General features: G+C 46.8%; 1 protein-coding gene across 1 annotated transcript; it reads right to left on the bottom strand.

Annotated features, from left to right (window-relative positions):
* Window positions 1–4,344: 4,344 nt before the first annotated feature.
* LOC129697822 (cytokine receptor common subunit gamma-like) lies at window positions 4,345–23,225 on the bottom strand. Its single transcript, XM_055636459.1, has 3 exons — window positions 22,697–23,225; window positions 21,657–21,802; window positions 4,345–4,560 (listed from the first exon to the last, which is right to left on the bottom strand). The coding sequence occupies exons 1-3, from the start codon at window positions 22,863–22,865 to the stop codon at window positions 4,372–4,374; spliced, it is 504 nt and encodes a 167-aa protein (XP_055492434.1). The 5' UTR covers window positions 22,866–23,225; the 3' UTR covers window positions 4,345–4,371.
* Between the last annotated feature and the right edge of the window lie 317 nt (window positions 23,226–23,542).

Genomic DNA, 23,542 nt, shown 5'->3' with positions numbered 1-23,542 from the left:
GTAGAAAATGCTAAGATAGGTGGAGGGGCAGGCAGTGCAGAGGAAGCAAGGACTCTGCAGAAGGACTTGGACAGGTTAGGAGAGTGGGCAGAGAAATGGCAGATGAAATTCAGTACAGCAAAGTCACGCATGTTTGGTAAGAAGAATAAAGGCGTAGCTTACTTTCTAAATGGAGAGAATCCAGAAATCGGAGGTGCAAAGGGACCTGGGAGTGTTGGTGCAGGATTCCCAAAAAGTTAATTTGCAAGTCGAATTAGTCGTAAGGAAGGGAAATTCAACGCTAGCATTCGTATCAAAAGGACTGGAATACAAAAACAGAGATGGAATGCTGAGGCTCTATAAGCCGCTGATCAGGCGGCATTTGGAGTACTGTGAGCAAATTTGGGCCCCGCATATGTGGAAGGATGTGCTGGCTCTGGAGAGGGTCCAGAGGAGGTTGACAAGAATGATTCCAGGAATGAGTGGGTTAACATATGATGGGTGTTTGATTGCACCTGGGCCTCTACTCACTGGAGTTTAGAAGGTTGAAGGGGGGAACTCATTGAAACTTACAGAATAATGAAAGGTATCGATAAAGTGGATGTGGAAAGGATGTCTCCACTGGTGGGAGAGTCTGGGACCGATTTCTGGATTCTCTCCATTTAGAAAATAATCGACGCCTTTAATTTTCTTACCAATATGCGTGACTCTGCTGCACTGAATTTAATCTGCCTAATTCTACTCCTATAACTTGTGAACTTCTGAATAACTTCCTAAAGCTTCAGACATGCCCATCCTTAGGTTATCGTTATAGAGATACAGCATGGAAACAGGCCCTTTCGCACACTGACCAGTGATCCCTGCACACCAACACTATCCGACACACACTGGGGACAGTTAACCGACAAACCAGCGTGCCTTTGGGAAAAAACCATGATCTGGATCGAACCCGGGTCTCTGGCCCGGTGAGACAGCAACTCAACCGCTGCGCCATCATGCCATATCATTGACTTTTTCAAGTAAATTCCATGGGTGCGAATTTGTATTCCACGTCTCAAACTTTTGGACAGAGATTGGTGAATTATGCAAGGGCATATTTCTGTAGTCCGAAGGGCCATCGCTTCAGGGCCCACCTGTCCACAAGTCATGGAGTCATACAGCATGGGAACAGGTCAGTCAGCCCAACTTGTCCATGCTGAGCAAGATGTCCCATCCAAGCTAGCTACTGTTCAACATGTCCAATCAGTTCAAATCTACCCCCTCACCATCGCGCTACAAAAATATATTTCTTTCAAGTATTTATCCCTTCTGAAGTTCACCATGTGCTCCGTCTGCCACGCCTGACAGTCCATTCCAGATTGGAGGCACTCAGTGCAAAATAAGGAAAATGTCTCTATTTCCTAACAACCTAGAAGGAGGCCATTCAGTTCCATCTAGTCTATGAGGCCCTTGGGCCATTCCAACTCTACCACAAATTTTCCATGCAATCCACTCTCCATCTAAACGGGTCATTTGCAGTGACCGCTGGGTGACCAGTCAACAACCCTACATGTGTTTTCAGTGTTCAAGAAGGAACTGCAGATGCTGGAAGATCGAAGGTACACAAAATTGCTGGAGAAACTCAGCGGGTGCAGCAGTATCTATGGAGCGAAGGAAATAGGCGACGTTTCGGGCCAAAACCCTTCTTCAGACTAATAGGGGATGGGAGGGGAGAAGGAAGGAAAAAGGGGAGGAGGAGGAGCCCGAGGGCGGGGGGATGGGAGGAGACAGCAAGGGCTAGCCTGTGTTTTTGGATGTTGGTGGGAACCATAACAGCGCAGGGGTAAGCCGTGCAGTCACAGGGCAACTGCACCAAGGGCTAGGACTGAAACCAGGTAGATGCTGGAGTCTTTCCACCTGCATCATTGTGCCACCCAAATATTTTTGCTCAGGTTCTTTGATTCATTTGACAATCACCCTCACGCTCCGTCTTCTGGAACTTGACCCTTTCACCATGTGGAACTGAATTTTTCCATCTGCACTTCAGAGTTTTAAAACTTACATCAAATTCACTCTCAACCTTCTCCCTTCTCAGGGGAACACCAACAAGTTCTCAGTATACTGTGACCACCAGATTCTAGAATAACTTCTTCCCAACAACAGCATCGATGTTCTAGGTCGATGGTGATTTGCCAGAACAGCGTAGTATGTTATTCAGCTGCTATGTTGCCGACGTTGGGGGAGTCCAAAACCAGGGGTCATAAGTGGTAGGCCATTCAGGACTGAGATGAGGAAAAACTTCTCCACCCAAAGAGGTGTGAATCTGTGGAACTCTCTGCCACAGAGGGCAGTGGAGGCCAATTCACTGGATGTTTTCAAGAGAGAGTTAGATTTAGCTGTTTGGGCTAATGGAATCGAGGAATATGGGGAAAAGGCAGGAACGGGCTACTGATTTTGGATGATTAGCCATGATCATTTTGAATGGCGATGCCGGCTCGAAGGGCCGAATAGCCTACCCTTTCACCTATTGTCTATGTTTCTGTTTCTATCTATCTGTAGATAGATCAATAATCTATCCACGTATCCATCTATCTATGTATCTAAGATAGACACAAAATGCTGGAGGAACTCAGCGGGTCAGGCAGTATATTTGGACAAAAGGAACAGGTGACGTTTTGGGTCGAGACCCTTCTTCAGTCCAATGACCAAGAGAGATATACAGTACTCAGGACATATGAATGGATGGTATGCAGAAAGCAACGATAATCAAGGATAAATGGAGCCCACAATGGTCCATTGTTGGATGTGGGATAGGTCTGATTAACTCATTATCACCTAAGCATCGTCTGTATCGTTTGTTCCCCTTGCCTCTGACTCTCAGTATGAAGAACGTTCTCGACCTGAAAATTTGAGTATAGGAGCAGGGAGGTTCTATTGCAGTTGTACAGGGTCTTGGTGAGACCACACCGGGAGTATTGCATACAGTTTTGGTCTTCTAATCTGAGAAAAGACATTCTTGCCATAGAGGGAGTACAGAGAAGGTTCACCAGACTGATTCCTGGGATGTCAGGACTTTCATATGAAGAAAGACTGGGTAGACTCGGCTTGTACTCGCTAGAATTTAGAAGATTGAGGGGGGATCTTATAGAAACTTACAAAACTCTTAAGGGGTTGGACAGGCTAGATGCAGGAAGGTTGTTCCCGATGTTGGGGAAGTCCAGAACAAGGGGTCACAGTTTAAGGATAAGGGGAAAATCTTTTAGGACCGAGATGAGAAAAAAAATGTTTACACAGAGAGTGGTGAATCTGTGGAATTCTCTGCCATAAAAGGTAGTTAAGGCCAGTTCATTGGCTATATTTAAGAGGGAGTTAGATGTGGCCCTTGTGGCTAAAGGTATCATGGGGTATGGAGAGAAGGCAGGTACAGGATACTGAGTTGGATGATCAGCCATGATCATATTGAAACATAGAAACATAGAAAATAGATGGAGGAGTAGTCCATTCGGCCCTTCGAGCCTGCACCGCCATTCAATATGATTATGGCTGATCATCCAAGTCAGTATCCTGTACCTGCCTTCTCTCCATACCCCCTGATCCCTTTAGCCACAAGGGCCACATCTAACTTCCTCTTAAATATAGCCAATGAACTGGCCTCAACTACCTTCTGCGACAGAGAATTCCAGAGATTCACCACTCTCGGTGTGAAAAAAGTTTTCCTCATCTCGGTCCTAAAAGATTTCCCCCTTATCCTTAAACTATTGAATGGCGGTGCAGGCTCGAAGGGCCGAATGGCCTACTCCTGCACCTATTTTCTATGTTTCTAAGTCACCTATTCCTTTCCTCCAGAGATGCTGCCTGACCCGCTGAGTTACTTCAGCTTTTTTGTGTCTGTCTTCTGAGCTACTGCAGTACTCATCCTTTTGTCTTCCTCCTTTCGATGCATCCTCCCTTTCCACCAACATGTATGTTACTCTCTGAAGCGATGATAATTGCACTTTTCACAATTCAATGCACTTTCAAGTTTCGAGTCATCCGCATGGCCCAGTGGTAGAGTTGCTGCCTTACTGTGCCAGAGACCCGTGTTCTGACCACGGGTGCTTGTCTGTACGGAGTTTGTACATTCTCCCCATCACCTGCATGTGTTTTCTCCGAGATCTTCGGTTTCCTCCCACACTCCAAAAACGTACAGGTTTGCAGGTTAATTGGCTTGGAAAAAAAATAAAAAATGATACCCAGCGTGTGTAGGATGGTGTTAAAGTGCGGGGATCGCTGGCTGCCGTACCTCTCTAAATTAAATATTTGAAGATTAATTTCTAGCTTAAGTGAATGGACAGTTTTGTTGCATGTTTATTGTCAGTGGTTCAGAAGACAAGTTTATGAATGGGAAACAAAAATTAATTTCTAGGTCAGTGTTTACAAGATCAAGAAACAAAATTCAGCACCTACTGCAGTCTTTCCTTTCCAAATAAGAGCGGGCGTCCATTCACTCCAGTAGCCTCTGGTCGCATAATTTTCATGGATTGTGAATCTTAGACGGAAAAAATAGCACTTTGCAGGATCAACATTTGGCAAGGAGAATGACCGATCAGGTATTAATTGTCTCTGCAAGGAAACACAATGTTTTGGTCATAGAATATACAGTATGGAAATAGGCCTGCATTTCAGCTTGCATGATTGGAGTTATGCATTGTCTTTTCCGCTGACTGGTTAGCACACAACAAAAATGCACTCATCCTGATTCAGGGGCAGTTTCTTCCCAGCTGTTATCAGGCAGATGGTACTAAGATAGGTGGGGTTGTGGATAATGAAGTAGATTTTCAAAGTCTACTGAGAGATTTATGCCAGTGGGCTGAAAGATGGCAGATGGAGTTTAATGCCGATAAGTGTGAGGTGCTACATCTTGGCAGGACAAATCAAAATAGGACGTACATGGTAAATGGTAGCGAATTGAAGAATGCAGGTGAACAGAGGGATCAGGGTATAACTGTGCACAGTTCCCTGAAAGTGGAATCTCATGTCGATAGGGTGGTAAAGAAAGCTTTTGGTGTGCTGGCCTTTATAAATCAGAGCATTGAGCATAGAAGTTGGGATGTAATGTTAAAATTGTACAAGGCATTGGTGAGGCCAATTCTGGAGTATGGTGTACAATATTGGTCGCCTAATTATATGAAGGATGTCAACAAAATAGAGAAAGTACAGAGGAGGTTTACTAGAATGTTGCCTGGGTTTCAGCAACTAAGTTACAGAGAAAGGTTGAACAAGTTAGGGCTTTATTCTTTGGAGCGCAGAAGGTTAAGGGGGGACTTGATAGAGGTCTTTAAAATGATGAGAGGGATAGACAGAGTTGACGTGAATAAGCTTTTCCCACTGAGAGTAGGGAAGATTCAAACAAGGGGACATGACTTGAGGATTAAGGGACAGAAGTTTAGGGGTAACATGAGGGGGAACTTCTTTACTCAGAGAGTGGTGGCTGTGTGGAATGAGCTTCCAGTGAGCTTCCAGGTCCATCTGTCTCCTCAGATCCTGGTGAATTTCTACCGCTGCACCATCGAGAGCATCCTTACCAACTGCATCACAGTATGGTATGGTAACTGCTCTGTCTCCGACCGGAAGGCACTGCAGAGGGTGGTGAAAATTGCCCAACGCATCACCGGTTCCACGCTCCCCTCCACTGAGTCTGTCCAAAGCAAGCGCTGTCTGCGGAGGGCGCTCAGCATCGCCAAGGACTGCTCTCACCCCAACCATGGACTGTTTACCCTCCTACCATCCGGGAGGCGCTACAGGTCTCTCCGTTGCCGAACCAGCAGGTCAAGGAACAGCTTCTTTCCGGCGGCTGTCACTCTACTAAACAACGTACCTCAGTGACTGCCAATCATCACCCTCCCCCCCCGGACACTTATTTTTTTTTTTTTTTATTCAAATCGTTTGCTATGTCGCTCTTCAAGGGAGATGCTAAATGCATTTCGTTGTCTCTGTACTGTACACTGACAATGACAATTAAAATTGAATCTGAATCTGAATCTGAATCTTCCAGTGAAGGTGGTGGAGGCAGGTTCGTTTTTATCATTTAAAAATAAATTGAATAGTTATATGGACGGGAAAGGAATGGAGGGTTATGGTCTGAACGCAGGTGTATGGGACTAGGGGAGAATACGTGTTCGGCACGGACTAGAAGGGTCGAGATGGCCTGTTTCCGTGCTGTAATTGTTATATGGTTATTTGGTTATAATTGAATCATCCCACCGCATCCAGAGAGTGGTCCTGAACTACTATCAGACTATCCTTGAGCAAACATTACAGGTTTTACCTTGCACTAAACATTATTCCCTTATCATCTATCTGTACACTACGAACGGCTCGATTGTAATCAAGTGTTGTCTTTCCGCTAACTGGTTAGAACGATTTTCACTGTACCTCAGTACCCATGACAATAAACAAATGACCAATAACTGCAAGCCAACCAAATTCACAAGTTCTTAAGTGATAGGCCATTCGACCCATCATGTCTATTCCGCCATTCAATCATGGCTGACCTATCTTTGCCGCTCAACCCCACTCTACCGCCTTCTCCCCATAACTCCTGGCACCTGTACTAATCAAAAATCTATCCATCCCTGCCATTAAAATATCCACTGACTTGGCCTCCACAGCCTTCTGAGGCAAAGAATTCTATAGATTCACCATCTTCTGACTGAAGAAATTCCTCCTTATCTCCTTCCCAATGGAGCTAGTCCCACTTGCCTGTTATTGGCCTATATCCCTCCAAACATGGTGTCGCAGCGGTAGAGTTGCTGCCTAACAGCGAACATAGCACCGGAGACCCGGGTTCGATCCTCACTACGAATGCCGTCTGTATGGAGTTTGTACGTTCTGCCCGTGACCTGCGTGGGTTTTACTAGGTGCTTTGGTTTCCTCCCACACTTCAAAGGCGTACAGGTTTGTAGGTTAATTGCCTTGGTAAAAATTGTCCCTTGTGTGTGTGTGTGTGTGCAGGCTCGAAGGGCCGAATGGCCTCTACTCCTGCACCTAATTTCTATGTTTCCATGTTTCTAGGTTTGTAGGCTAATTGGCTGGTTAAAATTGTAGAATTAAGAATTGTCTCTGTGTGTGTGTGTGTGTAGGATAGTGTTAATGTGCGGGGATCGCTGGTCAGCGCGGCTCGACGGGCCGAATGGCCTACTCCTGCACCTATTTTCTATGTTTCTATAAGGACACCCATCAGCTTCCTGCAGTCCAAGGATAAAAAACCCAATCTATCGGAGGGGGGGGGGGGGGGGGGGGGGGGTTGGAAGCAGAGAGGGAGGTGAAGATAGGGAGGAGGGACAGAGAGGGAGGGGGCAGAAAGGGAGGACGCAGAGAGGTAGGGGGAGCAGAGAGGGAGGGGGCAGAGAGGGAGGGCAGAGAGGGATGGGGCATTAATTGCACCACGCCACCGCATAATAAGTGCTGCACAGTGTTGTAGAGTTGCTGCCTTGCCGCGCTAGAGTCCCGGGTTCGATCCTGACTACACATGCTGTCTGTATGGAGTTTGTACATTCTCCCTGTGGCAGCGAAGGTTTCCATACGCACTCCAAAGACGTACAGGTGTGTAGGTTAGTCGGCAGCACAGTTCTAGTGTACGGGGTGATCGGTGGTCGGCACGGACTCGGTGGGCCGAAGGGCCTGTTTCACACTGGATCTCCAGTCTAAAGTCTGTCCATCCTTTCCTAAAGTCTCAAAACTTCCAGACCGCGTTACATTCTCGTAAATCTTTATCGCACCCTTTAAAGTTTCGTTACATCTTGCCTATAGCAGGATGGCCAGGACCCTATACACTGTGCCCCAAAAATGTCGTGGCCAATGTCTTGTACGGCTGCAAGATGTACACTGACTGATGAAGGCAAGTGTGTTAAACCTCCTCTTCACCACTCGGCCTTGCTCTGCTGCCACTCGAATGGAACCACATACTAGGTGATCCCTGGGACAGGGATCGCTTGTCAGCGCAGGCTCAGATGGTCGAAGGGCCTTATTCCGCGCTGTATCTCTAAAAACTAAAACAGTCGATGTTTGGGAATTTAAAATTTGCCCCCCTTTATTAAACCCTATTATTGTTACGATACGATGCAACGATCTGTGGTCTCCATACATATTTCCTCCTTTAAATTCCACTGATTATTCATTAGAATATGGTCTCCATTAATAGATTACTTGAAGGGGTAGTTCGGGCAGCACGGAGGCTGAACTGAAGCCTGAACCCAGGACTAGATGAATAGTTATGTTCTCAGACCTACGGACCTATCTCCCAAGTTGTATTATTGATAGTTTATCCTATTTTTCTAATTTCTTTCTATCTTTCTTTATTTTTTTTCTATCTATAAATATAAATAAATAATTAGAGGCAATGTTAATAGTTAACCGATGAAGGAGGATCCCAGCTACTTTGGATAACTGGGTCCCTGGAAACCTGAATACTTAATATGTAACCGTTAAACAAAGTCTGTACTGGTTTGGATTATGATATGCAGATGCCTCTAATAAAAATGTATTTAAAAAAAAAAAAAAAAAAAAATTCCACTGATTATTAGGTAGATGTTAGAGGAGGACTAATAAAAGGCCATCAGCATAATCACCCCCTTCTTATTTCTCATTTCCATTCATAACGCCTCAAATAGATGATCCCCTGAGTGGAATATCCCCTCCAAGTGGTTTAGTTTAGTTTAGTTAATTGTCACGTGCACCGTGACACCGTCGTGATGTTCTCCCAAATCAAAATGCAAATCCCCTTCTCTCTTGCCTCCAACTCTGTTGCTCCCACAGTGTTTAAACATTGAGGTGCCTGTCTCGTCGTTCCCCAGCCATGCTTCAGCGATAGCTATAATATCTCAGTCCCAAGTACCTATCCATGCCCAGAGTTCACCTATCTTAGATTAAGCCTCTCGCATTGTCCATCACAGGCCGGCCGGCTCTCACCTCTCCACCATTGAAGGGATTTACCGGAGTCGCTGCCTCAAAAAAGCAACCAGCATCATCAGAGACCCACACCACCCTGTCCACACCCTGTCATTTCACCACTGCCTGCCATCAGGAGCCTGAAAACTGTAACACCCACGTTCAGGAACAGCTTCTTCCCTGCAGCCATTTGGCTATTAAACAAAACAACCTCAAATAAGCTCTGAACTACATAGACTATTGCACTATTATTGTTTGCTTTTTGTGTGTACGTATCTATGTGTGTGTGTGTATATATATATGATCTATAGATGTATGATCTATATATATGTGTGTGTATGTACACACACTGAACAGTTTTTTTTTCCTCCCTCGTTTATGACATGACAATAAAACTCTCTTGACTCTTAACTCTTGCATTGAAATAAATGCAGTTTAACCTATCTGTATTTTCTGTTCCCTGCCATTCTTCTGTCAGCCTGTCTACTGAACTTGGTCCATTTGATGAAGAGGCAACAAAATGCACGTGGAGATACGCAGGAAGTCCACGAAAATCCCCATACAGGTGTCAGGGTTTATGGGGAGAAGGCAGGAGAATTGGGATCACCCATGATTGAATGGTGGTGCAGACTTGATGGACCGAATGGCCTAATTCTGCTCCTGTCACGTATGACGTTATGAAAATGTGGCGCCTGGGCCGGGTGAGACGGCCGATCTCGACCTCAACGGGACTTCCGCGTTGATCAGTGGGGTCGAATTTGCTCCCTGCGGCTGGTGTTCTGGAACTCTGGCCCAGCCAGAGCCGGCAGATCTGTGCCCATAACCGACTTCCGCGGCCAATTAGTGGGTCGAACTGCTCACATTTTGCCTGTGATATTTCAATCACATGGTGATGGTATCACATTTGGCATGGTGTATATAACAATGAGAGGAATTGATCGGGTAGATGCAAGAGCCTCTTGCCCAGAGTAGATGAATCAAGGACCAGAGGACATAGGTTTAAGGTGAATAATAACTATAATAATAACTTTATTTATAAAGCACTTTAAACAACTGCAGTTGCCACAAAGTGCTGTACATGAGAACTCATGGACAAGAAGTTATTACAAACCATTAAAAACCGTAAAACAAAGGACTATAAAACAGTAAAAATTAAAAGACATTAAAAGCACTAAAAACAGGAGCAATGTCTCAGCCAGTGTCGAAAGCCAGAGAATAAAAATGAGTTTTTAGGACGGATTTGAAGATGGACAGTGAGGGGGCCTGTCTGATGTGCAACGGCAAGGTGTTCCAGAGTGCCGGAGCAGCAACAGAAAAGGCTCCATCCCCTCTGAGCTTCCGCTTAGACCTCGGTACCTCCAGGAGCAGCTGATCAGCTGACCTGAGGCACCGGGCAGGAGCGTATGGGTGGAGCAGCTCAGAGAGGTAAGGCGGGGCGAGCCCATTCAACGATTTAAAATCAAATAAAATAATTTTAAAATGAACTCGAAAGTGCACTGGGAGCCAGTGAAGGGAGGCCAAAATTGGCGTAATGTGCTCCCTCTTTCGAGTTCCGGTTAAAAGGCGAGCGGCAGCATTTTGAACCAGCTGGAGACGAGCCAATGAAGCTCGTGCGACTCCAGAGTAGAGTGCGTTACAGTAATCCAGCCGAGATGTAATAAAGGCATGGATTACTGTTTCAAAATGCTGCCACTCAAGAATGGGTTTCACCTTTGCCAGCTTCCTTAGGTGAAAGAAGCTGGACTTAACCACCGCGCCTATTTGTTTATCTAGTTTAAAATCACCGTCCATCCTAAAACCCAGGTTTAAAACTGTTGGCTTTACGGACAATGCCAGTGGACCCAAGTCAACAAAGGGAGGTGCACGGCAGCCATTGGGACCAAACAAAATCACCTCTGTCCTTTTTTCATTAAGTCCCAGAAAGTTTAAAGCCATCCAGGACTTAATGTCCTCAAGACAAGACTGAAGTGATTTTAGAGAATAGGCGTCTTCCTTCCTGAGTGGCATATATAACTGGCTATCATCTGCGTAAAAGTGAAAGGAGATGCCATGCCTTCTTAAAATTGAGCCCAGAGGAAGTAGGTATAGAGAGAAGAGCAGAGGCAAAGATTCAATAGGAATCTGCGGGGTAACTTTTTTACACACAGTGTGTATGGAACGAGTTGCCAGAGGAGATAGTTGAGGCTGGGACTATCCCAATGTTTAAGAAACAGTTAGACAGGTACATAGATAGGACAGGTTTGGAGGGATATGGACTAAGCTCAGGCAGGTGGGACTAGTGTAGCTGGGACATGGTTGGTGTGGGCACGTTGGGCCAAAGGGCCTGTTTCCACACTCTTAACACAATTTTCACCAAGAGAGTAGTGAATCTGTGGAATTCTTTGCCACAGAAGGCAGTGGAGGCCAATTTCCTGGATGTATTCAATAGCTCTTCGGGGTAACGGAATCAAGGGATATGGGGAGAAAGCACGAGTTCAAGAGACATTTATTACCACGCACCAATTGGTACAGTGAGATTTGGGTTACCATGCAGCGATACGAATAAAAAAAACACAGTACACGATAGAATTTGACATGAACGTCCACCACAGAGGAATCAACGTTTCCCACTGTGAGGGAACGGAGGTACTGATTCTGATAAAATCATGGGAGACCCCTTCCACCACTGGAACGGACTGTTCCAGCTGCTACGGTCAGGCAAACGCCTCCGTTGCCATGCTGTGAGAACGGAGAGGTTGAGAAGGAGTTTCTTCCCAGAGGCCATTCGGACTGTAAACTCCTATCTCACCAGGGACTGACTTTACTGAACGTTTTTCCTTCCGCCCACAATATTTAATGTAAAAGAATATGTGTGTGTTTATGATTGTGTTTATAGTTTGTTTGGTTGTTTGTTTGTTTGTCTTTTTGCACAAATCCCGTGAGCATTGCCACTTTTCATTTCACTGCACATCTCGTATGTGTATGTGGCGAATAGAATTGACTTGACTTGGATGATCAGCCGTGATCATATTGAATGGCGGTGCAGGCTCGAAGGGCCAAATGACCTACTCCGGCACCTATTGCCTATGTTTCTATGTTTCTCTCACTCTATGGCTTAATGAGTCTAAACTTTAATGAATTCGGCCTGAGAATATAAGGGCCAGGTGATAGCCATTCCCCAGCTACACCCATTTGAGAATTCTCTGCAGCGAAATATAAAATTATTTAATAAGAATAGAGGGAATTTAATAAGCTGAGTTTCAAACAATGTTCCAATATGTAGCAGAAGGGTAGGAGGGGTGATTGTGATCGGATGCCAAAATTCATGATTAGATCGCGGTTTCATAATGGCCTTTGGTTCCCGGAGTCTTTCTGATCTCCCCTGGTGCTTGACAGGATGAATCGGAAAGAAATTCCATTGTACAGTGTGTAGCCAAGAAGCCCAGGCAGCAGCCTTTGTTTCTGCTCCCTGCAGGGCTGGAGGAACCGTCAAACGAGCAATGATAGTCCGTGCCAACAATTAAATACCTCTTCCCAATTCCACTTCCATTTGGAAATGGAAATCAGAAAGGTCTAGGCCTCGTCGAAATTACCCGTCTCACATCCGATCACTTAAAAACAAAATTAAACTCCCTCCACGTCAAGGGATGGCCACGGAAAGGGGTAGCGTTTCCGTGCGTTTCGAAGCCCAAAGGTTTTAGTGCAGAGATAAGGACATTCAACTTTTTTTTTGTCTGTGGTGAACTTAGCCCTTCTCAGGGGCTGAATTTCAACAGAGTTTTTCTTCACGCCTTCCAAACTAATTGAATCTTTTTGGACTTTGTCCTCGAGGTCTTTTGTAATCTTTCTGCAATCATCTCGTGCCTCCAGGAAGAATTACATGCAGCTCGGAGGGAGAATTAGAAAGGGTATTAAGGGCCAGCCATTTCTCAAATACATTGGGATGGAGATCTTATTTTAAATCTTAAAATCGTCCACAAAAGAGTCTTATGCAAATACACGAACCAGGGGAAATTAAGCCCTTTTTTCCTGTGATGGATCTTATGAATCATATTACATTTCCCTCATTTAGAATGAACCTTGTTCAGTTTGAATTAAAATGTAATAGATTTGAAAGTATCTTACAACATTAATTTTTTTTAATGAATCGACCTCCTATTATTCAAAAGACTTTGTACCACTTTATTTCCCCAGTAATTCTTACTCCTAAACTGTGATTTCTTCTAAGTCAACATTTGTCTTTGTTTTGTGCTAGTGCTGTTATAAGCCACTGAGTTCCTCTGGCAGTTAGTTTTTTTTTGTCCAATAATAATGTTTGATTGATACAATAAATCTAACATGGTTACAGAAATTCTCACGGTCTTCCAGGAATGATTGGGTTAACGTTTGATGAGCATTTGACGGCACTAGGCCTGTAATTGTTGGTGCTTAGAAGGAAACTTACCAAAAATGAAAGGCCTGGGCAGAGTGGATGTGGTGTGGAGAGTCTATGGCCTGAGGCCACAGCATCAGAATAAAAGGACATCCTTTTAGAAAGGAGATGTAGAGGAATTTCTTTAGTCAGAGGGTGGTGAATCTGTGAAATTCATTGCCACAAAAGGCTGTAGAGGCCAAGTCAATGGATTTTCTAAGGTGAAGATTGACAGATTCTTGATTAGTTAGGATGTCAGGGGTTATGGGGAGAAGGCAGGAGAATGGGGTTGAGAGGGAAAGATAGATCAGCCTTGATTGAATGGCGGAGTAGACTTGATGGGCCGAATGGCCTACTTTTGCTCCCATAACCTATGAACTTCCAAGGTCGTGTTATCAGGCAAACTTGGCATGAAACCATAAATGGAAATATTGGAAGCAAGGAACTGCAGATGCTGGTTTACAGAAAAGGACACAATGTGCTGGAGTAAATGCGTGGGTCAGGCAGCATCTACGGAGAACATGCACAGGGGACATTTCACGTCAGGGCTAAAGAAGATTCTGACCCGAAACATCACCTATCTGCATTCTCCAGAGATGCTGCTGGACCCCGCTGAGTTACTCCAGCACCTTGTTGCCTGTTTAAAGGAGATATTAGCACAGACTGTGTGAAAAAAAGAGGGAGGTTGAGGGAGGAGAGATTTTCAGGGGAGAGAAGAGTCAGGGAGAGAATTACTAACAGCGTGGAATAGATTGGGTGGACACACAGCCTCTTGGCCAGAGCAGGGGAATCGAGGACTAGTGGACACACAGGTAAGAATTTTACACAAAGGGTGGTGGTGGTATGGAATGAGCTGCCGGAGGTGGTAGTTGAGGCAGGTACTATTGCAACATTTAAGAAGCATTTAGACAGGTACATGGCAGGGCTGCCAACTCACGCTTTGAGCGTGAGACTCACGCCCTCAAGCAAACTCTCACGCCCTCACGCTGATCAGAAATTTCTCACGCTCAGTGGTGATCAACGAAAATGTAAAAACTCGGGTAAGCTGCATGGTTCGCGGGTGTTAGAGAGTTGGGGAGCAGGGGCTGCGGGAGGGATGGGAGCAGAACCAGCGGCGGGAACAGATGCGGGGAGCCGGGACTGTCGAGTGTTTGCAGCGGTGACGAGTGTTTGCGGCGCTGGCGAGTCGCTTGCTGCAGCTCTGGCCATGGAGCACTCCGGACAGTGCGAGTGTCCCGGGCCGCGGAGCCGTCGGAAGCGTCGCGCCGCTGCCGTGAGAGTCTCTGTGCCGATGGGACAGACTCTCAAAGGGAGGTGGAGAGAGAGCGAGAGGGGAAGGAGACAGGGAGACAGGGGGGAGAGAGAGAGAGGAGAGAGAGAGAGGGGAGAGACAGAGGGGGCGTGAATGGAGAGAGAGAAGAGAGAGAGGTGGGGAGAGAGAGGTAGGGGAGAGAGAGGGAGTAAGAGATAGGGGGAGAGAGTGGGTGGAGAGGGAGGAGAGGGTAGGAGAGAATGAGAGAGAGAGAGGGGGAAGAGAGAGGGGTGGTAAAAGAGAGAGGGAGAGAGGGGGAAAGAGAAAGAGGAGATAGAGACAGAGGAGAAAGAAAGAGAGGGGAGAGTGAGAGCCTGGGGGAGAGTGAGGTGGGAGAAAGGGAAGAGAGAGATAGAGAGAGAGATGAGAGGGGGGGGGGGGGGATAGAGTTAGAGGAGAGAGAGAGAGGGGGGAGAGTGTGTAGAGAGGGAGAGATGGAGGGGGAGGTGTGTGAGAGAGGGGAATAAAGAGAGGGAGAGAGAGGTGAAGAGAGGAGAGAGAGAAGGGGAGAGAGACAGAGAGATGGGGGAGAGAGAGATAGGGGGGAAAGGGAGGGGAGAGAGATTTAGGGGGAAGAGAGACCAAGGGGGAGAGGGAGAGAGAGAGGAGAGAGAGGATGGGGAGAGAGGGGAGAGAAGGTGGAAGGGAGAGAGGGAGGAGAGACGAGAGGGGAGAGAGGGGGGAGAGAGAGGGGAGAGAGTGGAGAGAGAGAGCGGGGGAGAGAGAGAAAAGGGGAGGGGGAGAGAGAGAGGGGGAGAGAGGGGAGAGGGGAGAGAGGGGAGGGGAGAGACGGGAGGGAGTGGAGAGAGGAGGGAGAGAGGGATAGAGATGGGATGAGAGTGTTTGGGGAGGGAGAGAGAGAGGAGGAGAGAGAGAGATTGAGGGGGGGAGGAGGGAGAGAGGGAGAGAGAGAAAGAGGGGGGTGGGGGAGAGAGGAGAGAGGGAGAGGGGGGGCGGAGAGAGGAAGTTTGGGAGAGGGGGGAGAGAGGGGGGGGGAGAGGGGGATAGAGAGAGGCAGGGCTGCCAACTCCCATGCATTAAGCGTGAGAATCACGCATTTCACCAAATTCTCACGCTGATCACAAATTTCTCTCGCTCTGTTGTGAGAAATTCTGTGATTAACGAAAATTTCAAAACTGATATCAACTGCATGGGCCGCGGGTGTTGGAAGCGGAAGCAGCGGCGGGGACAGATGCGGACGGGGAGCGGGGCTGGCGAGTGTTTGCCGGGCTGGCGAGTCGCTCACTGCAGCCTCAGTGCAAGAGTCCCGGGCCGTCGGAGGCGTCGAAGCGTTGCGCCGCTGCCGTGAGAGTCTCTGTGCCGAATTTGCCCAGGTGACCGGCAGGGATCAGGCTGCGGCTCGGTGCATCCTTGAGGACAACCAGTGGCTGCTGGAAGTAAGTACCAAGCACTGGGTAGATACGGTGGAAGATAGTGGACTTCAAATGGGGGTGGTTGGTGAAAGCATCCTGCTTGCCTGCTAGATTGTCACCTACTGTAACTACAGGAAAAATGTTCCCGATATTGGGGGCATTCAGAACCATGGGTCACAGTTTAAGAATAAAGGGCGGGCCAGTTAGGACTGAGATGAGGACAAACTTTCTTCACGCAGAGAGTTGTGAATCTGTGGAATTCTCTGCCACAGAAGGCAGTGCAGGCCAATACACTGGATGTTTTCAAGATAGAGTTACATTTAGTTCTTGGGGCTAACGGCATCAAGGGATATGGGGAAAAAAACAGGAAAGAGGCACTGATTTTAGATGAATAGCCATGATCATATTGAATGGCAGTGTTGGCTCGAAGGGCCGATGGCCTATTCCTGCACCTATTTTCTATGTTTCTATGCTTGAGTATATGGCAATAAAACTCAATCACTTGATTTTGAAGCATTCATGCATGATGGAGGTATAATGTAGTCATAGAGTGATACAGTGTGAAAACAGGCCCTTCGGTGCAACTTGCCCACACCCGCCAACATGTCCCAGCTACGCCACCTGCTTTTGGTCCATACCTTCCCACCTGTCCTATCCTGTAGCGGGTCCCCTTGCCTCAACCCCTAAGCTTTGTTCCTTACGCCCATCACCCGTTTGTGGGGATAAAGTACCCCACCTGCCCAACATGGCCAAAAATACTTTGAAAATCTATGGCAGCCCTTTTTTGCGTCTGCTTGTTCCCCGCAGGGCCGGCGGACCATAGATGGGAGCTGTGCCGGTGCCGATACCTCTCCACAGGGCGCAAGAGAGCGCAGGAAGCCGGCGCTAGCACTACTCTGGGGTTCCCCTCAGTCCTCGCTCGCCCTCAAGGACTGTCCAGGTGAGGCAGGCAGGCGGGCGGGCGGAGGCTTCCGACATTTGCGGAGCCGTTAGGGGAACCCACTGTGCAGTGCTGGCGTGAGTGCGCTGCAGCCCGAGTGCAGGTGAGCAGCAGCCCGAGTGCAGCAGCCCGAGTTCACAGACAGAGAGAGAGAGCGAGGACCGCTAATCGGCGGCCCGCTCCCGACTCTGCCCCAGCCCGTCAGCATCAGCTGCGGGCTGGGAGGGAAATGCTGCACCTGCCTGCTCAAGAGAGAGTCAGGGCAGCAACAGGCGGTAGGACCACTTACCGGGCGGTCCGTAAACCCGACATCGGGACCGAGCCAGCCCGCTAGCACCTGAGGCCCTTGGTGTGTGGAAAACCGGGCTGGATGTGTGCAAAACCCGGCAGTGGATGGATGCGGGCTGGATGCGGACTGGATGTGTGGAAAACCCGGCAGTGGAGCGACATTGGACTGGGAAGTCTCTCCTCCACCCAGGAGGGGGAGAGACAGCTGCCTGAGCTGCAGGAACGACTCTTAGGCATTGGGAAGGTGAGTTTGCAATTGTGTTTTATTACAGAGTTCAGGAACACTACGCAGAACTCGCAAAGAGGAACTGCCCCGCTCCAACTCTACCAGCGGGGCAGCAACCGGCGGCAGCGTCGCTCATAGAGCGTTTTTTCGCTATCCCTGAGACCGAGCCAAGCCAGTCTCGCCAGAGCCTACACGGCGGACTGGGAAAGGGGCTAGGAAGCCATACGGCCGGTCGTCTCCGATTCGTCGGAGGGAGGGGAAATGTCCACCCCAAAGCGGGGGAGAGACAGCCGCCTAAGCTGCATCCAGCAGCTATTGGAGGGGATGGTCTACCGAGAGCAGCAGCGCTCTCGGACAGACAGGACAGGCGCCCCCTCCATGGTGCTGAGTCCGGCACCTCCCTTTGCAACCTCGGCCCAGGAATGGGAGGTTAGCATTGGTGACCAGGGGCAGGCTGGTCTGAGTATGGGGCAGGCGGAAGGAGCCGAAAGAGAGCAGGGTGTGCAGGAAGAGCTGCCAGGGGTTGTAAGCCGCTTTGTCGCTACCCCACGGGTTGGAGCACCGCTGGAGCCAAGGATGGCTGCCAGCATAAACCATCTCTCCAACAAACCTCTGCAGGGGCAGGAGGTCAAACTACAGCGCATACTTCGCCTCCTCACGGCGGCTATAACAGCCTATGCGCGGGGAGTCGAGACCGTAGAGATGACCACTCACCAACAGGATGTCCTGGCACTCTTGTGCACGGCACAATGTGAGTTGAATAACCCAAGAAGAGACAACATCAAGCCGGCCCTCAATCCTAAATTTACAGGTTTATGCAAAACTCCATCAGTAGAGACCGACTCATTCTTATTTGGGAAGGACTTGAACAAACAGCTCAAAGAGATGGAAGAGGCGTCTAAGACCTTCAGCCTCATGAGGGCACCACCGGCAACGAACATACCAAAGCTTCTTCATTTCCACCCAGGCGGCAGCACACCACTGTATCTACCAGTCGGCGGCCCGAACATCCGACTGGTCAAAGCTGTGGGCCGCACTATCCCCAGAGACCTTTTTAGGTCAGGGCCTGCAGCGGACCCCCTGGAAAATGCGCCTCCCCCCAACATCGCCAGCACGTCGACAGGGAAGAACACTCAAAAAGGAAAAAATCAACCCCGCCAATAACCATGGAGGTAGGTGGGTCTGGTTCCTACCAGCATATAGAGCGCTTTCTTGGACTATCTTGGCTTTCATATTAATTCAGTCCACGTAACTATAATGTTGCCAAGAGACAACATAGTTGAATTGGCACAAACAAGGGACAAATTAATGGTCAAACTACCAACTACTCGACAAATAACAGAGTGGTTGGGGGAAAATGATACCATTTGCTGTCTACATGATTCAGATGTTAGTATCAAGAACAACATATAGGTTGTCATTGAGCATCTCATGAAGTTACCGACTGAAATAATATCAGAAAGACAGTGGTGGGGTTACCACTTACACTGGGCATTAAGTATCTAAAAATGCTCGGGTGAAATTCATGAGTTTAAGCACTTGCATGTATGGGTATAAATAAACTACACTATGGAGGTGGCCTATATTAACCATATGGCAGCATAAAGTCGGTATCGTATGACAAGTTGGTCAAAACAATTTGGCAATGGTATATCCATAGAGGTATTGGACTATCAACAACTTACCTGCCTGGTAAGCAAAATACAGTGACAGACACCAGGTCACAAAAATTAAGGACAACATCAAGTAGATGTTTTCATATAAAGTTTAACAAAGCTATCAAGCTATACCATGCATTTCATTGTCTCTGTACTGCACACTGACAATGACAATTAAAATGGAATGTGAATCTGATATCGATTATTTGCATCAATGCTATATCACCAGAGGTTCGGGGATGTCCTATGTATGTCGCGGGGGGAAACCAGACCCTGGGGCAGTGGAATCCTCATATATATATAAAATTTTCTCTGGGACAGATAGTGCCAGCAGAAAGCTTGTCAGCTATATATATTAACTTTTCTGACCTATAGGTCATGTTGTCATTCAACAATATATTTATAATATTGATAGACAAATGCGTTCATGTTGCATTGGTGAAATTAATTCTATGTATTTTTTCCCTTCTGCCTCACCAATCGAGAACAACGCACAGTACAAAAGGATTCTGTTTCAGAACTTACGCTATGACATGATTGTTGGAACTTGCATGGAGTTTTTCCAGTACCCAGGATTATTAACAATCGGAGCCGGGCACAAATCAACTGTGCCATGAGAAAATAAGCTCCTGAGCTGCAGATTCTGCGCAAGCCTCTGGGACTGGGATTGTTATACTGAACAATCAACTTGCATGGAGTTTTTTCCAGTACCCAGGATTATTAACAATCGGAGCCGGGCACAAATCAACTGTGCCATGAGAAAATAAGCTCCTGAGCTGCAGATTCTGCGCAAACGTCTGGGACTGGGATTGTTATACTGAATAATCGACACCATGTCAGCATCCTTTTGAACATCCACTGGACTACAACACTTGTCCAGCATCAAGAGAAGTACTGCAAGGATAAAGGGGAAAACCTACTCATCCGAATCAGGTACTACGAACTGGAATTCCTGGAGAACCTTCATCATGATGAAGGATTCGGCTACAGTGCCATCAACACAGCTAGAATTGCCCTGCCTGTTCTTTTTCAAAACAGCTACAGGACAACAGGCCATGGGGTCACTGGCTGGTGGTAATGAAGGGTATTAAAACTCTAAACCCCTAGACAATGTACACCTATATATGGGATGTCACAGTGGTTAACCACACTTCAGGGGATCCCACCAGCCAGAGTCCGAAACCTGAACCTTCTATGCACTAAAACATATGTTAAAGGCACATGGAGAAGCACAGAGGGTCCAGTCACTACTCCTATTTCAACTGGACACCATGCTCACAGCTTCAGACCAGATCTCTATCATTTGTCCAGGGAATGGTCAAACCAGACCAGGAATACTTTATCCAGTCATAAAATCCGGGCTTACCCGCCAGAGAACACGGTAATGTACCAAGACCCTTTTTTACCTTACATAGACACAACCTAATTATGCGAGGGAGATGAAAAGCCTTGTGGGTTGGTTACAAAAAACCTTGTGGTCGGGTAACAAGCCTTTTTTGAAATGGCTCAAGCAGGTTAAAGCTCTTGGGGAAAAAACTAACATGTCAAAGTTGTCATCCCACAGGAGAAGCTTCCACGTCAACGGCAAAAGAATGGACGTACCTATAAACCACATCCTGGCTCCAGCAGAATAGTGGGGGTAAAACGTTCAGAGAGAAATGATTTATTATAAACTGTTGACAAAACCTGTTTTTCATTTGCAGGAAAGATTCCAATCTGCAAATATTCAAATTAGCCAAGGGGAGCATTTTTAAAATTCTTCAGTGTTATTGTAAAATACCATTGGGTTTTTCTATAAACAGAATCATTGGTTGATTATGATAACACGCTTCCTCCCTCAAAGGCTTCGGCAGCGAGTGATATAAACTGTTACACGGTTTGAAATCACAGAGCTTTGAAATCTTCACGGAATCACTCACGTGACTCCGAAGTAAAATAGTAAGATTAAACGAGAACTTACCAGTTTGAAGTTTGATCTGTATTTTATGAGGAGTTACGATGAGGGATTACGTGCCCTCCGCTCCCACCCTCATTACATGGATCAAACTGATAATTGATGTCTCTTTATTCTTCACTATGTTACTTCAAATACGTGTCTTTTTTAACATTTACCAAGCTAATTAACCTACAAACCTGTACGTCGTCGGAGTTGTGGAGTTGGAGAAAGTTATAGTGACAAGCCACACATTTAAACTTGTGCAAGTCCCACCCTGGCCACTCACTCTCTCTTCTCCCCTCTCCCATCGGGCAAAAGATATAGAAGTGTGAAAACGCACACCTCCAGATTCAGAGACAGTTTCTTCCCAGCTGTTATCGGGAACTGAACCATCCTACTGCAATCAGAGAACAGTCCTGAACTACTGTTGGACATTCTTTATTTGGACTTTACAGGCATTACCTTGCACTAAACATTATTCCCTAATTGCGGACTGTGAATGGCTCGATTGTAATCATGTATTATCTAACCACCGGCTGGTTAGCATGCAACAAAAACTGTTAACTGTACCTCGTTACATGTGACAATAAACTAAACGTAACTGAACGGAACTGATATGCTCTTGCATCAGCTTCAAATCTACATACCTGCCATTTGTAGTTCAGGTTACTTCTGTATTCCATCTCATAGTGAAAATAGTGTAAAACATTTTCCTTTGGTACATCCCACATCAAGAAAAGTGTCTCATTCCCGATAAGTTCGGCTCTCAGGTTTTGTGGTGGACTCATTTTCACTGGGATAATAAGGTACAGTACAAAATTAGAATGATCGCAAAATGTAGTCCTGGAACCCACTGTAGGATCCAGCAGATGCTACTGAGCGTTTATGTGCACAGAGGGATAGTTTGTGGGCCGAACGGCCTGTTTTGTGCTATACAGTTTCGTTTAGTTTCGAGATGAGCGGCACGGTGGCGCAGCAGTATAGTTGCTGCCTCACAGCGCGCAGAGGCCCAGGTTCAATCCTGACTACGGGTGCTATCTGTCCGGAGTTTGTACATTCTCCTCGTGACTGCGTGGGTTTTCTCCAAGAGACTCGGTTTCCTCCTACACTCGAAAAACGTACTGCTTTGTGGATTAATTGGCTTGGTTTAAATGTAAATTGTCCCTGGAGCGTGCATGATAGCGTTGATGAGCGGGGATCGCTGGTCGGTGCGGACTCGGTGGGCTGAAGGGCCTGTATCCATGCTATATCTCGAAACTAAACACAATGCGGAAACAGGCCCTTCTGCCCACCGCACCGACCAGCGATCCAGCTCGTTAAGACTATCCTACACACACTAGTGGGCAGTAAACTAATGCTTAATGTTTAAGAGGGAACTGCAGATGCTGGAGAATCGAAGGTTACACAAAAAAGCTGGAGAAACTCAGCGGGTGCAGCAGCATCTATGGAGTGAAGGAAATAGGCAACGTTGGTCTGAAAAAGGGTTTCGGCCCGAAACGTTGCCTATTTCCTTCGCTCCATAGATGCTGCTGCACCCGCTGAGTTTCTCCAGTTTTTCAGTAAACTAATGCTGTTGGACACCAGTTCCAACACGTTTACTTTAGTTTAGAGATACAGCGTAGGACCACAGGAAAACCCACGCTGAGTTACTTTAATGACTTTAAGGAAATCCTAAAAAATAGCATACCTTGTTCTTCAAGCATAAAAGTCTGTGGTCTTATTCTGATTCGGTTTTTGGTATCTATAACATAGGCATAGAGGAGGTTTTGTTTGATGGTCTTAACATGGCTGGTGAAGTGGCAGCCAACGTTATGATTTCCCTGCTGTAAATATTGTTCGCATTGTTCCAACGGCATGCGTTTTGTGAATCTGGAGGAAAGTCAGGATAGAACAGTCCATTTAAGCAAGAAATACATTTGCAGGAATTACTCATTGGTGTTCATTCTTCCATTCATTCAATTCAGTTCTGTTTAGTTTATGTGTCACGTGCACAGTTTATTGAGGTACAGTGAAAAGCATTTGTTGTGTGCTAACCAGTCAACAGAAAGACGATACATGATTATAATCGATTCATTTACACTGTATAAATGATACATGACAAGGGAATAACGTTTCGTGCAAGGTAAAGCCAGTACAGTCTGATAAAGGATAGTGGGGGGGTCACCAATGAGATAGATAGCAGTTCAGCACTGCTGCCTGGTTGTGGTAGGATAGAGATACATAGAAACATAGACAATAGGTGCAGGAGTAGGCCATTCAGCCCTTCGAGCCTGCACCACCATTCAATATGATCATCGCTGATCATCCAACTCAGTATCCTGTACCTGCCTTCTCTCCATACCCCCTGATCCCTTTAGCCACAAGGGCCACATCTAACTCCCTCTTAAATATAGCCAATGAACTGGCCTCGACTACCTTCTGTGGCAGAGAATTCCACAGATTCACCACTCTCTGTGTGAAAAATGCTTTTCCTCATCTCGGTCCTAAAAGATTTCACCCTTATCCTTAAACTGTGACCCCTTGTTAAGGGGTG

Source organism: Leucoraja erinacea, chromosome 6 (genome assembly GCF_028641065.1).
Source record: "Leucoraja erinacea ecotype New England chromosome 6, Leri_hhj_1, whole genome shotgun sequence".
Classification (NCBI taxonomy): domain Eukaryota; kingdom Metazoa; phylum Chordata; class Chondrichthyes; order Rajiformes; family Rajidae; genus Leucoraja; species Leucoraja erinaceus.
Note: the sequence above shows the minus strand (reverse complement) of the source record. Positions and strands in the feature narration are given on the sequence as shown.